Consider the following 12,853-nt stretch of genomic DNA (forward strand, 5'->3'; position numbering starts at 1 on the left):
AAGCTTTGGTTTTAGGATGTTGTACATCTATGCGCTAGAAACATTGTCATGAGTTATGATTGACTGATATACAGCTGTTTAGGGACCAAAATTTTAATTCCATTGTTTAATCCCTCCTGTACATTAGCTTATTAACAGAGGCCTGTTTATTGACTCTGCTTTGTGCCAAGTGCTTACGACGGCTACTCTGGGGTCCCCAGTGGAATCCCTCCATACATGTACCACAGGTAACAATTCCTGCTGATGCAGCATCATGCTGTTCTTCCAGCTGTTCTGGTGCCATCCTGAGAAATAGGGTCAGCACTGGCATCTCATTTATTTCCTGATGCTTGGCTTGCATCCTCTTCCCTCTAGAGAGAGCGCTGTTCACAAGAGCACTTCACTTTTATTGCTCCTGTTAAGCTCTTTTGTTCTTCAGTGGAGGCTGCTCAGCCTAGCAAAGCCCACAGATCAGGCTCTCCAGGAGAAGCAGCATTTTGGTTGGTTTGAAAAAAAAAAAAAAAATAATAATGTTCCTTCTTCCTTTCTTCCTTTGTCTCGACTGGTTTTGCATTTTGCTGGACCGATTCCATAACAAAACTAACTCACATCGCACTTACAAGAGCAAAGCTTTTTTTACTGCTATGCCTCACTGGTCCTCAAAAACGTTATGCCTCAACTCAGCGGCGGGCAGAAGGAAACGGCTGGCTGGGTGGGTGGACGGCAGTCCTGCTCACTGACTTGTGCATTACTCAAGAATGTCCTTGCCCTGAGCACACGGATACCAGGCTTGATTCACTGGCTGTCAGAGACAATTCTGTCTCATGTCTCCCCAAAAGATTACTGGATTTTGATTAAGAAAGGTCAAGGGCAGCTTTTTCCTTCCCATATAAAGAGAATGACTTGAGGAAAAAACACACTCATCACCTAGCACCAGGACTTTTATCTCCACTTGAAAAATTAAATTGTCTGAAGTGATGGGAGGCTTAGGGCAGGTTATGTACAAGAATCTTCATGCAAATAAATTCCTAAATAATTTATCTATATGCTATAATTTTAAACACCCAAAAGAGGGTTGGTTTTCTTTTACAGGTGTTTTAGCAGAACAAAACACAGAGCTCAGGTAGCCAAGTCTAAGGTAATTCCCATTTGCCAGATCAATTTTAAACGTACATTGTATTACTGACCTAGCATACCAGAGATTTAGATTAATCCTTAACGCTTCAGTACATTCCCCCAAAATAACTTTCCCAATATTTGATTTTGCTTTGAAGGAAAGTGTGTCAGACATATAATTAGCTCTAGCTGCAGACTCCAAATCTCTGCCTGGCACCATGCTCAATAAAACACACCTTCAACCAGTGTGAAACTGGTATAGTTACACTGATTCTGCTACATTCTGCAGTATTTCACACCCATCAAGAATCTAAGTATACATGCATAAGTGAGGGGAAAAATAATGTTTTCATCAGGAATAATAATGCTACAGAACACACAGCATCTTGGGCTGAGTAAAACAAATGACAAGTTCCTAAGAAATATATTCTTCTAATTGAGTTTAAGGTACTAAATAACCGCTGTCTTCTAACACAGAATCAGATTCATGGTGGGTTCTCTACATTAATTAGGAATAAGACTGTCACATGGATTTTAATGAAAAAAAGTTATGTCTGTGGCTTCTCTAGGATATTAAAGTCAATTTATCTGAGGAAGACAAGTAATGAATGGCTAGCTTTTTCTTTCTGTAGGAATTGGAGCCGTTCATTGAGGAAGGTAGCAGGAGTTAGCACTGTCTGAACAAGCTCTTATCTGTTAGGGTACAAATTCTGAGCGCCTCGATTACCAAGATGGAATTGCAGAAATCCAGGAGGCTGATAAAACTACACAAAATTACTGCCATCACACTAGAGCACAGCGTACCCGTGGCTGTGAGCATAACGTAGACAGCACTTAAATACTCAGCAAAATTTTTCTCAGATACAAGCTTCCCAACATATTTACCTTAATGTATTTGGCCATATGAAAATTTACTTACCAGCATAGCTTGGGACAGCTAACGCACCACATTCTGTGTTGCTAAATGTCACACTAAAATCTTAAAACTAACTGGGAGGCTTTTAGCTATCTTAGTCCAAAACTAAGACTGCCAAGCCCCACTTAGCACCTCAGAACACAAATATCAAAGTTTCTGTCACTGGACATGAGAACCCTCAAGTGCACTGAGCAGTTCAGCAACTACAGTAACCAGCAAGTCACAACAGCTAAAGGTTTCCATCTCTTTTCACCTGTGAGGCGGCCTCACTGGACCAATCCTTATGAAAAAACACAGAAGAGAGTACTGGTGTTACCTGAACCCTCAGTCTTATTTAGCATTTCAGTGATGAAAGCATACACATTAATTAAAAATTCAGATCCACTCCTGTATAAGCATGAATCTCCAAATCAAAGGTCTTATTTAAAATAATTACGTTTTGAATGAAACACATGATGTTTCTCTTTTTTTAGCTCTAGTCAGAGGTAAGGCTGATGACAGCAGGCACCTCAGTCCTTCACCACTATCAAATGTCTCCTTGACCACTCCAGCCCCAAGTCTCAGTAAAACAGACAGGACCTGTTTACTGACACACATTCTCTGCACAGATTTTCAAACACCTCACTTTTACCATTTTCCCAAACATCTCTTTTTCCAACTTTAACACCACCAGTTTCAGGACAGGTTATGATTTTCAATACTTCAGTCACTCAAAGAGAAGACTAAAGAGTTTTTTCACAGCATGGGCCTGCATACCCTGTACGGCCTTTTCAGAAGTGTTGTGAGAAGTGTTGTTTGAAAACACAACTGCAGAAGTGTAATAAGGCTGCAACTTCTTCAGTGTAATACTACACACTCCTTCAGTGTAATAAGGCTGAAAAAAGACAAAGGCAATAGCTAGTGTTTTGATACAAACAGGATTTAATTCAATCCAAGTGTTTTCTGTACAACAGAAAGCTTTTACACAAAAAAAGGAATGGTTACTTCAGTCGCAAGAACACGCACAGAGAAGTTTCTGAACCCTAGTGCTTCAGCAAGCCAAGGATTTTTTTGAAAAAAACACCATGTGAGGTATTGTTATAGATGTTATAATCCTGGTTTGGATCCGTCTCCACCATGTACAACTCTCCCGCGTGGACATCCTCAAAGTCAGCACTGAAGTTGCTGGGGTTAAACCCAACCCATACAGTATACCTGCAGGCAACTGTACGCATGGAATAGCCCATGATTCTGATGTCTTTCAGCTTTGGCTTGTCAGAGTTCCACTGAGGAGTGTCTGCAGGCCGAGGGTATTGGCTCAAAGCAACAGGTTCCTCATTAAAACACCTGTAAGTGTCATCACACCCACCCTCCTCTTCCTCCACCTTCTCTTTGGAGGCATTAATGTATCGGACGATGCTCGCTCCCTCAGTGCACAGTGCAACATGAAACGAAGTCTCTGGGCACACTGGAGGAACTTGCAGGCCAGCAAGTTCAGCAAGTGTTGGAAACAGAGACACAAGCTCTACCACTTTTTTTCTTCGCCCTAGAAGAAACATCAGAATATAAGTTATGTAACGTGATGCTTTGACAGACACTGGTAGAACATTTTAGAAACTTATTCTGATAATTAAGTTGGTGCTTTATTGAAAGTGCTTTGTACTGATCTGTGGGGTAACAAAATCAAGGCAATTAAGGTGCGACAGTTAGCTCTGAAGACACTAGTCTACGCATTTTTAACGAGAAAATTTTTGCCCTTATGTTTCTCAAATGTGCATCCTTCAAGGCAGTAATATTCATTACTTTGAAAAAGAACTCTCTAGAAAGACAAAGCAAATTCCAGTGTCAACAATTTAACAGAAGAGTGCCTCCATCAAGCATTTCCAATTTTAAGTACAGATGCTACACAGAGAATGTTTACTGATCACTGTTGGAAAGACAACAGCCACCACTATAAAACATAGGCCAAGGTTCCTTTTAGGCAACTACACCACACAAAAATAAATCACCTGCTGTGTTAACAGACACATCTAGCTGTTTCCACTAAGGAGATCTAACCAAAGCAAAAGTTTGTGTCCAAGGATTCCCTTCATCTTATTCCTCATCAGTACAATCAGCACAGTCAATGACACCGACTCAAGCTGTCTGTAGGCAAAGTGTCATTACATCACCACTTCTCCTTTACATATATCCACTGCAAACAAAAAATAAATGCTGGAAATTTACCTTGAGGTACCAAACCCAAAATATGGCTAAAAGGGTCAAGGTAGGGGAAGACCCTCCCTCCTTGATTAACAGAGGAAGTTGTCATTCCTGGGACATAAAACATCAGTGGCACACGGGTAGCAACATCAAAATTGCTGTATTTTGCCCATTCACCATGTTCTCCCAGGGACCATCCTAGATGACAAGAACACAATTCAGAGCATATACTGTGTCATAATTAGTAGTAATTTCTTCCTCACTGTAAACTGACTCTGGCTGTTGAGGCCACTAGTCTGTTATCAAGGATATATTAAAAGGCAAATAACAAGCTGTATTTAAATATAACACAATTTTTCTCTAACGTGAAAGCTATTTCAACAGCCACCTAAATCTTGCAAGTTGATACTCTTTTATTGAAGAAATTACACCTTTTCTTATTTCCCCTACTCTAGATTAGAAATAGGAAACCAACTTTAAAAGAGCAGAAAAGAGGAACTGGGGTGTGTCACAGTGCTTGCAAGAGTCTCCAGATCAATTCCACAAAGCACTCATTTAAGTGCTGGGCAGCTGCCAGCTCTCCAATACTCCTGTTAACACTGTAACTGAACATCCCTTGGAGCCAAGGCTGCTATCTATGCCAGAGTGCCATATCAGGATGTTACCCCTGAGGAAGCAATAGAGATCAAAACTCTTTAGCTCTCCTCTTCCTCTTGGAAGAGATGCCAACACGACTTCCTTCCAGGCAGATTTATTGCCAACTTCACTTTGGGGGAAGACAAAGGAGCTCTATGACAGCTATGTTAACACATGATTTTTTTGGATCACTTTGCTAGCCACAGTACTGGAAACACCAACTGTTTAACATTAACCACAGCAAGGAAAAGAGGAATTCAGTTTAAAATGGAAAGTCCCAGTCAAATTCACAAGTCAGAAGGAATATCTAGAATCACTTTAGCACCAGAAGTATTAATCCCATTACTCTACAACTCATAAAGGGTTGTTTATACACACACACCTACAGAAGTCAATGCAAATTAACTAAGTGTGTGACTTAAAATTGATCTAGTTAAACCAGATTCTAACCATTTTAAGTCAGCTAAGCGATCCCCCAATTAAAGGAATCATGGGGGAGTTGTTTTAATGAATATTAGAGTATTGAAACAAACAACTAAATGTTTGAGGTATTTGTCCCACGATTCAAATTCAGTTTCTTACCACCAGGATCCAGAGTGCCCAAGACCTCAGTTATGAGGGGGGAGCCATATTGCTATCACTTTTAGATCCTCTTCAAGCAGCAATGACAAGTGCAAGAAAACACACTTCAGCAGTTAATGAGAAAGCCTGTCACCCACTGTACCAGATGGCTCTCTACAAACTGTACGGGGGGAAGAGCAGTTGCTATCTGTTCACAGCACTGTTCCCAGCAAGAGTCACTTGCTGGGTAGGAGGTGGGAATATGGCAAGCTCAGCCCAATGTCCTGGTCTCATCACTCACTAGCAAACCCTCAACCTGATTCAAGAGAGGTGCTCACAGGGGGACAGAACTGTGCAGCCACAGAAGCCTGTGTCAGTCCATTAACTAGAGACAGACTAACCTGACATGTAAGGTATGGTAGCTCTGCTGTACATTACATAAACACATACTTCATTAATATGCTAGCACCGAGTTGCACAATTATTAGCAGTGATCTGGGAAAAGATTTAAAGACTTACCATGATCAGCAGTAAAAACTACTATTGTGTTGTTTGAGAGTCCTACATCATCCAGAGCATTCAAGAGCAGGCCAACTTGTGTATCCAGGTAAGAAACCGCAGCATAATAGCTCTGACGAATCTGCCGCTGCAAGTTAAGAGGGGAGAGAAAAAAGCTAGCTTTTCCAGACACACACACACAGGTGAACCAGTGGGTGGCTAAGTAAAGGAACTAAAGGATTTTACTTGTAAAGCTTGCTTTATTTTTTAAGTGCCTGTACCCTGATTAATGTCCCAGAAAAGGTAAACAGAGAGGGGGCAGTTAAAAACTACTTCTCTCCCAGAAGTTCTTTCAAGCAAGATGTTTCAAACCAATCAGTTCTGCTTCTCTCACAGTCCAGCCAGCGCACCTGATTTTGGCATAAGCACTGGGAAGTCAAGGAAAATCTTGCAAGAGAAGATACACTGAGTGGTGGCTTGAAACAGATAAACAGATTCAGATAATGAAAACAAACACAAAATTGGTAGCTGCTACATATGTCCCCTTATACACAAACGGGGAACACATGTTATTCTCACTAGTTGGTGGCTGATCTCTTCCTCCCCACCCTCACTGGCTGACTGCAGTTACAGTGAAGGTTTGCCTACAAAGCTAGAGGTGAGAGTATGCAAGGCAGAGGATGCAGAGTATTTGCAAACTGTCAGTTGCTGAATACTTGGGAACATCTAAGAGCAGTGGACAAGTTAAGGCAGTTTGACTGCAGTGCACTGTATTGACAGCTTACCTGGAAGTCATCTGGAAGTGGTCCATAAGGGAAACTAACATTTAATGCTTCCACATCATCCCTCTGTCTGATATCCGTCCAGGGGTTGTACGCCACAGAAGGCAGTTTCTCAGGCACCCAGGGATCTGGGGCTAATGTGATGTTTTCCAAGGGGTACAACTTGAGAAATTCCTTTACAACACAAACACACATCAAGACTGCCCTCACCTCTGACATCTATTGTAAACTTTGTGTTGTAAAGCGGCAACCATTTCCCCTTGCATGATCCTTTAATATTCTTACCATTTACAAGGCTTCACTCCCCTCCCCCAGAGTGTAAAATCTAGCAATACTATGCCTGTCAGCCCCAAACAATGCCTTAAAAATACTGAGTTAGCAAGTACCTAAAACCAGCCTCCCGTATCTCAAAGCAACACTGAAATAAAAGGTCCAACATCACTTCCTCTGAAATGAATAGGAGTTTTGCCACCAACTCAAACAGGGAATGGAGTACGAGATCCTGTAAGGCCTCATTATGTCGTACTCCATCAAGCTGAACACCATCTCCATGCGACAGCAGCCACTGTTATGGTGGTAGGAGCCTGGCTTTTGGCTGAGCGGTCACAACTCATTCTCATTAAACATTCTGAAATGCAACACAGGCAACTGCTAAAGTTACATCAAACCAAGGCTGGTTTTCAGCTTGCTTTCCAGAAACAACAGCAATAAAGCATTTGTGGAAACAGCTTTGAAAAGCAAAAGCAACGCTTGTCTGAGCTCCTTTCCCTGCAGGCTCCAGCTTCCTCACCTGTGGGTACCTCAGTGGGATATGTGGTTTGTGGTAACCGACAGCCAGGAAGAATTTTTGCTTGTTGGTTTTCACAGCATTCAGTAAGCGTATGGCCTCTTCAGTGCTCTGAATGTCAGGCAGAGTACCACTGGGCATTTCTGTCACATCCACTGGGCACACCAAGTTAGCATAAAGTTTTCCATCTTTTCCCCTACAAGTCTTAAAAAAAAAAAAAAAGAGTTAAGTAACTTCTGTAAAAGCAAATAAGAAATCCTCTGTTCTGTAACTTTCAAACCAATTTGCTTCTCAATCATTCTACCAAAAGACTGCAGATCAGAGATACAAAAAGGAATTTCAAAATTTCTGTAAACACTAAAGGCACCAAGTACACTGATGCCTGAGCAGACAGCTTCAGGAGTTGAAGAACTGCAACTTCCATGTCTATGGAAAAGCAGAGTCCTCTCTAAAGCTGGGCAGAAGATTAAACATAGTCATACGGGAAAACAGACAACTTCTATGATGAATAGAATCTCTGACCTATTGGCAAGAAAGCAGAATTTGGTTATGCTGTATACACATGTTTTTACTCCTGATCCCCAGAGCTCAGAGAACTGCCTGAAAGCTACTGACTTAATTTCTGAACAAATGCCAGAAGTGGCTGATGTATAATCAGTGAAGAAAAATAAATTAGAACAGTTGCCAGGAAAAGGTGGCCTAATCAGGGTGTTTGGGAGACTTGCTAAATGAACATAAAGAAAAGTACGTCATAGATTGCAAACGCTGTTGTTGTTAAAACCAGTTTTTTCAGCAGTAAATGCAAGAACAAAGCATGGCCAAGGCTATCTGCAGCCTCATGGCTGGAGCTCCTTGCTTGGCAGCGTACAGACTCCAGCACATTATGCTATCGCAACGTTTGCATAAACATAAAATATTCTTTTGGGCCACACTGAAGAGTAACAAACATTCTAGAAAACTGAATCAGATGATAAAGTTTCAGATTATTTTAATTATGACATCCAATTGCTCAGCCCTGAGCTTTTCATTGAATTAATTTCACCAAGCCAATGTTTTGCCACTTACAAAGCAGAGCAGGATTAGCACGGAAGTTGACAACCACGCTTCTCAGATAAAGGAATTTATGACCTAGACACAAATTAAGATCACTCTTTCTTGCAAGCACTTTTATATCTCAGTAACTTAAGCTTCCAAATATTAATTTAGAAATACTTAAAATACCTGCAGGAGAGGCACATGAATCAACATGACACACAACTGAAGAGACAGGCCTTCTTTTGGAAGACTAAGAAAGAGAGAATCAAACCAGCTAGGTGTTTCCCTGCACGAGATTTCAGTCTCAAAAAAAAAAAAAAAAAGAGTATAGCCTGTGCTTGACGAATAATTCAGTCGTATCCTGAAAACCCTCCTTTGTTAGGGAACCACAAATCATCCTTACCTTGTAATTTTCATATTTTTCAGCTGAAGGATGAAAGGGTGGAATGGACCAACTGTATGGATAGTCATCACTGTAATTGGATGAAACCCCTGAAAAACATTAGAAATGCTCTAATAGTTCACTGAACCAGGAAGAGCATAAACAAGTTTAACTAGTTCGCAGTTGTGGGTTGTTTGGGTTTTTTTAAATATGCTAAATGAAGAAACATTTCAAATTATCTTTGACAACTGAGAAAAAGAAAACCAAGAAATAAAAGTCAAAAAGTTTAAGACAGACTTTTTTCCCTGAAATACACCTTTTACTGGTGAGGGAGATTCAAACCTCTTGAAGAACATTAATTCAGGGAACAGCAGCAAGAAAACTACCAAACCCCCAGGATTAATAACAGTCTTCATGTACATTCTTAATTAGCTTTACTATCAACCAAAAGTTCATATATCCACACAAGTTTAGTCCTGGGGTAAAGAACTACCAAAAAGAGGGTCAGTATTACAGCATTTTTCAACTCAGCAGTGTTATTGCTTTTTAACTAGTGAACTACTTTCCTATTTAATTGGTATTATTAATCATACATTCTATATCTCCTGATCCAGACAGCCTATTATGGAAGCATGAACGTGTACTTGCAGAACTAAGACAATGAGGCTGTTCAGTAATTTCATCTTCAGCGGATACCTAACTTCCAGACATATTTTTAGAACGTTAGACATTTAATCCCACAAACCCTGGATAAGATGTGAAAACACTCGTTAGATAACAATAATCTAATATATAGCTCTCTAATACCTTAAAGACAACCTATAACCATTGTACAATTGGGCTCATGATTATAGTTGTCAATACAGACAAGAATCACACAGCCGAGACTTATATGTGAAGTCTGTTTGTGAGAATATACACATTAAACGTGTATGTTAAGCAGATGATAATTCAAACCATACCAGGATGAAAAACTTTCCCCACAGATAAGGTCGTGTAGCCATTCTCCTTGAAATACTGGGGCATCGTGGAATAGTTTCCTGCATGTACTCTCCAGTAGGAGTAGAAATCATAAAGTCGGGTAGTATCAGGTCTGCGTCCAGTAAGAAACGACACTCTACTGGGAGCACACACGGCTTGCTGAGGAGAGAGTCAGCCAAAAAAAGAACCAATTCAGGAAAAAAAAACAAAACACACATACAGAATGACTTAGGTGTGGCCAGGCAAAACATTCGAAGGCTCAGGAAGTGCAGTGAAAGCGTTTCGTATCACTTCAAACTGCAATGACCAGCCTCCTTATTAAGAAAATTAATTCCCAATTGTGAGCTTTTAGCAAGATATATATTTACCTACCTATAATTTTTCCTCAAATAACCAATTCCTAAGAACTAAAAACTTTGGTTATACAGCTAGTAGCACCAAAAAAAAAAAAAAAAGTCAGGTTGCGTTAAAAGACAGGGCTTTTGAAATCTAGTAGCTCACACTCACACAGAGTTAAGTAGAAGTGGCATATGGACTGTGGTGACAAAAGCCCAAAGTCTAGTTGATCTGGACTGCCTTAAGAACAATGAAAAGGATAAACATATGGAAGGTCCAGGTTACAGTGCAAAGGCCTCACCAATTCTGTTTCAGATTGTCAAGAGCCAAGTATTATTAAACTCCTAATCCCTAGGCAGAATTAGACTCAAACTTCTAATTTCTCAGCAGAGAGAAACAGGAATGTAGGTATCCTATGCAAAGTATTCAAGTAAAGAGCAATTAGTGAGATTTGGAGTCCTATACATAATAGTAATACTTACCACACAGCCTGCCCCTTTATAAAAGTCTATAGATTTCCTCAAAAGAAAAAACAGTAAAAAATATTTTCTAAACAGTAGGAAAAAATAATTCTAATTTAGTAAAACAGCATTTTTAAGCAGCACTTTGCTGCTAGCAGTGAAAATGTTTGAGTGACATCATACTCCTCCAAGGGCTACACAAATATCATGATTCAAATGCCCTGTTTTCATTTTTCTCACTTTAATAAAGATAGGTTCATACACTTCATCCCAACCATTTATTTTCTACTGGAAATACTTAAGGCTAATAAATACTTGCTTTTTCCAGTGGTCTACCTAACACCTACTGTGGTAAACCCGGTAATTATTTTGCATAGAGAAAACACTTTTGATTAAGTTATTTATCTCACCTGTGCATATGCATTGCTGAACACAACACTGTGAGAAGCAAGTTGATCAATGTTTGGAGATTTCACAAGTTTATCTCCGTAACAGCCCAAAGCAGGACGCAGATCATCCACAACTATAAGCAGGATATTCATATGATCTACGAAGAAACAGAATTGGGAACATATTGAGGTGGGCTCCGGTAAGCAGAGGCTTATGCAGATTTGTCATTTTTTTAACCCTGAAGTAGACTTTTTAAAAATCAGCAAGAACATCTAATACCTTTGTAAGGGAACGTAAATACTGGGATTAAGTCTTCCAATACGCCAGAGTTCTTGTTCTGCCTAGACAGAACTATAGCGGCTTTCACTTCCCTTCCCATTTCACCGCTTCCTCCCATGGTATTTTCTCCAGCTGGCACAGAAGGGCGGTGTGAAACGAAGTGGTACTTCATAGCCCTACCTACTACTGAATTCTACAGCCCGCAAGCTCTGAGAGGGGCGTTAAGCTACAGGCAAAGCTTGGGAACTGCTATGCTATATGCTCCTGCTCCAAAGTGATAAAAAGAACACATTTTAAAAAATTAATTACGGATCTACTTTTTAAAGCGCCCTCTTCAGGGGCCCAGCTGCACTACGGCTCAAACAGCGCCCAGGCTGGGGCAGGCGCCCGCGGCCGGAGCCTCTCATGCTGCAGCCGGGGCTTCCCCAGAGCCCTGGGGGAGACCAGACCCCAACGCCCGGGGCCCGCGGGCACGGCCCGCCCGGCCGCTTCCCCACAGCCCCGCGGGGAAGGGAAGGGACGAGACGGGACGGGACGGGACGGGACCGGGCGGCCCCTCCCGGCTCCCCCCGCCGACCCGGCCCAGCCCGGCGCTGCCCTCCCGCGGAACGAGCCCCACCCGGGGCCCCGCCGCACCTCCGGGCCCCGCCGCCGCCCCGCGGGTGCGGGGCCAACGGGTCGCCGCCGCCTCCGGGGCGACCGCGGAGGCGTGTCGGGGGAGCGCCAGCAGGCAGAGGCAGAGCCAAGCGGCCGCGCAGCCAGCAGCGCCGGCCGCCATCTCAGCGGCGGGGGCGGGACGGCTCCCGGCCCCGGGGGCGGGTCCCGGCCGGGCCCCGCCCCTGCCGCCGGGCCCCGCCCCTGCCGCCGGGCCACGCCCCTGCCGCCGGGCCACGCCCCTGCCGCCGGGCCACGCCCCTGCCGCCGGGCCACGCCCCTGCCGCCGGGCCACGCCCCTGCCGCCGGGCCACGCCCCTGCCGCCGGGCCACGCCCCCGCCGCCGGGCCACGCCCCCGCCGCCGGGCCCCGCCCCTGCCGCCGGGCGGAGGCTGTTCCCCGCGCGCCCGCAGGGTGGCGCCGCGGCGCCGCGCAGGGCCCCGGGGCCGGGCCGGGCCGGCTGCGGGCGGAGCGCGGGGCGCAGCGCAGGCGAGCGGCTCCGGAGGCAGCCGCGCCGTCCGTTCCTGCCCGCCGCCTCCGGGCGCTTTCCTGGGACAGGGAATACTGCCGGCCGTTCTGACAGCTCTTCCTGCCTGACGTCGGGAGCGAGGAAATCAAGGTTTGGTGTTTAGAGAAGCTGCCTCAGAGTCGAACTTTCACGCTGTTAATCAGTTCTGCACCCAGTTAACTCTTACCTCCGCTCCTTAAACAAACACATTTCCAGAGTTACCAGTGCCAGTGCTGGGGCCTGGGGCAGCGGCCGCTCGGCGGGCAGGGCCGGGCTTTCAAGGCAACTGACCTTTTTCAACGCGGCTGTTGCAGTGGTCTAGAGGGCCAGAAGAGGACAGAGACTTTCTGATCACTTTTTTTGACCAAGCC

At 43.7% G+C, this 12,853-nt stretch overlaps 1 protein-coding gene across 2 annotated transcripts; it reads right to left on the reverse strand.

The window, feature by feature from the left end:
* Positions 1-2,919: 2,919 nt before the first annotated feature.
* IDS (iduronate 2-sulfatase) lies at positions 2,920-12,108 on the reverse strand. Of its 2 annotated transcripts, none has more exons than XM_074915125.1 (9): positions 11,957-12,108; positions 11,062-11,198; positions 9,836-10,013; positions 8,895-8,983; positions 7,460-7,660; positions 6,673-6,843; positions 5,909-6,035; positions 4,217-4,390; positions 2,920-3,536 (listed from the first exon to the last, which is right to left on the reverse strand). In XM_074915125.1, the coding sequence occupies exons 1-9, from the start codon at positions 12,096-12,098 to the stop codon at positions 3,034-3,036; spliced, it is 1,722 nt and encodes a 573-aa protein (XP_074771226.1). In that variant the 5' UTR covers positions 12,099-12,108; the 3' UTR covers positions 2,920-3,033. The 2 variants fall into 2 exon arrangements, with proteins under 2 accessions (XP_074771226.1, XP_074771225.1); XM_074915124.1 differs by lacking the exon at positions 11,957-12,108 and adding an exon at positions 11,321-11,858.
* Between the last annotated feature and the right edge of the window lie 745 nt (positions 12,109-12,853).

This window comes from Athene noctua, chromosome 11, assembly GCF_965140245.1.
Source record: "Athene noctua chromosome 11, bAthNoc1.hap1.1, whole genome shotgun sequence".
Lineage (NCBI taxonomy): Eukaryota > Metazoa > Chordata > Aves > Strigiformes > Strigidae > Athene > Athene noctua.

Excerpts from the sequence above, each read along its gene's own strand:
- IDS (XM_074915124.1), bottom strand. The coding sequence starts at position 11,492 with ATGAAGTACCACTTCGTTTCACACCGCCCTTCTGTGCCAGCTGGAGAA. Across the intron at positions 6,036-6,672 it reads CACTTCCAGATGACTTCCAG|CGGCAGATTCGTCAGAGCTA; the intron begins GTAAGCTGTCAA and ends CTTAACTTGCAG. Across the intron at positions 4,391-5,908 it reads AGTTTTTACTGCTGATCATG|GATGGTCCCTGGGAGAACAT; the intron begins GTAAGTCTTTAA and ends CTTGTCATCTAG.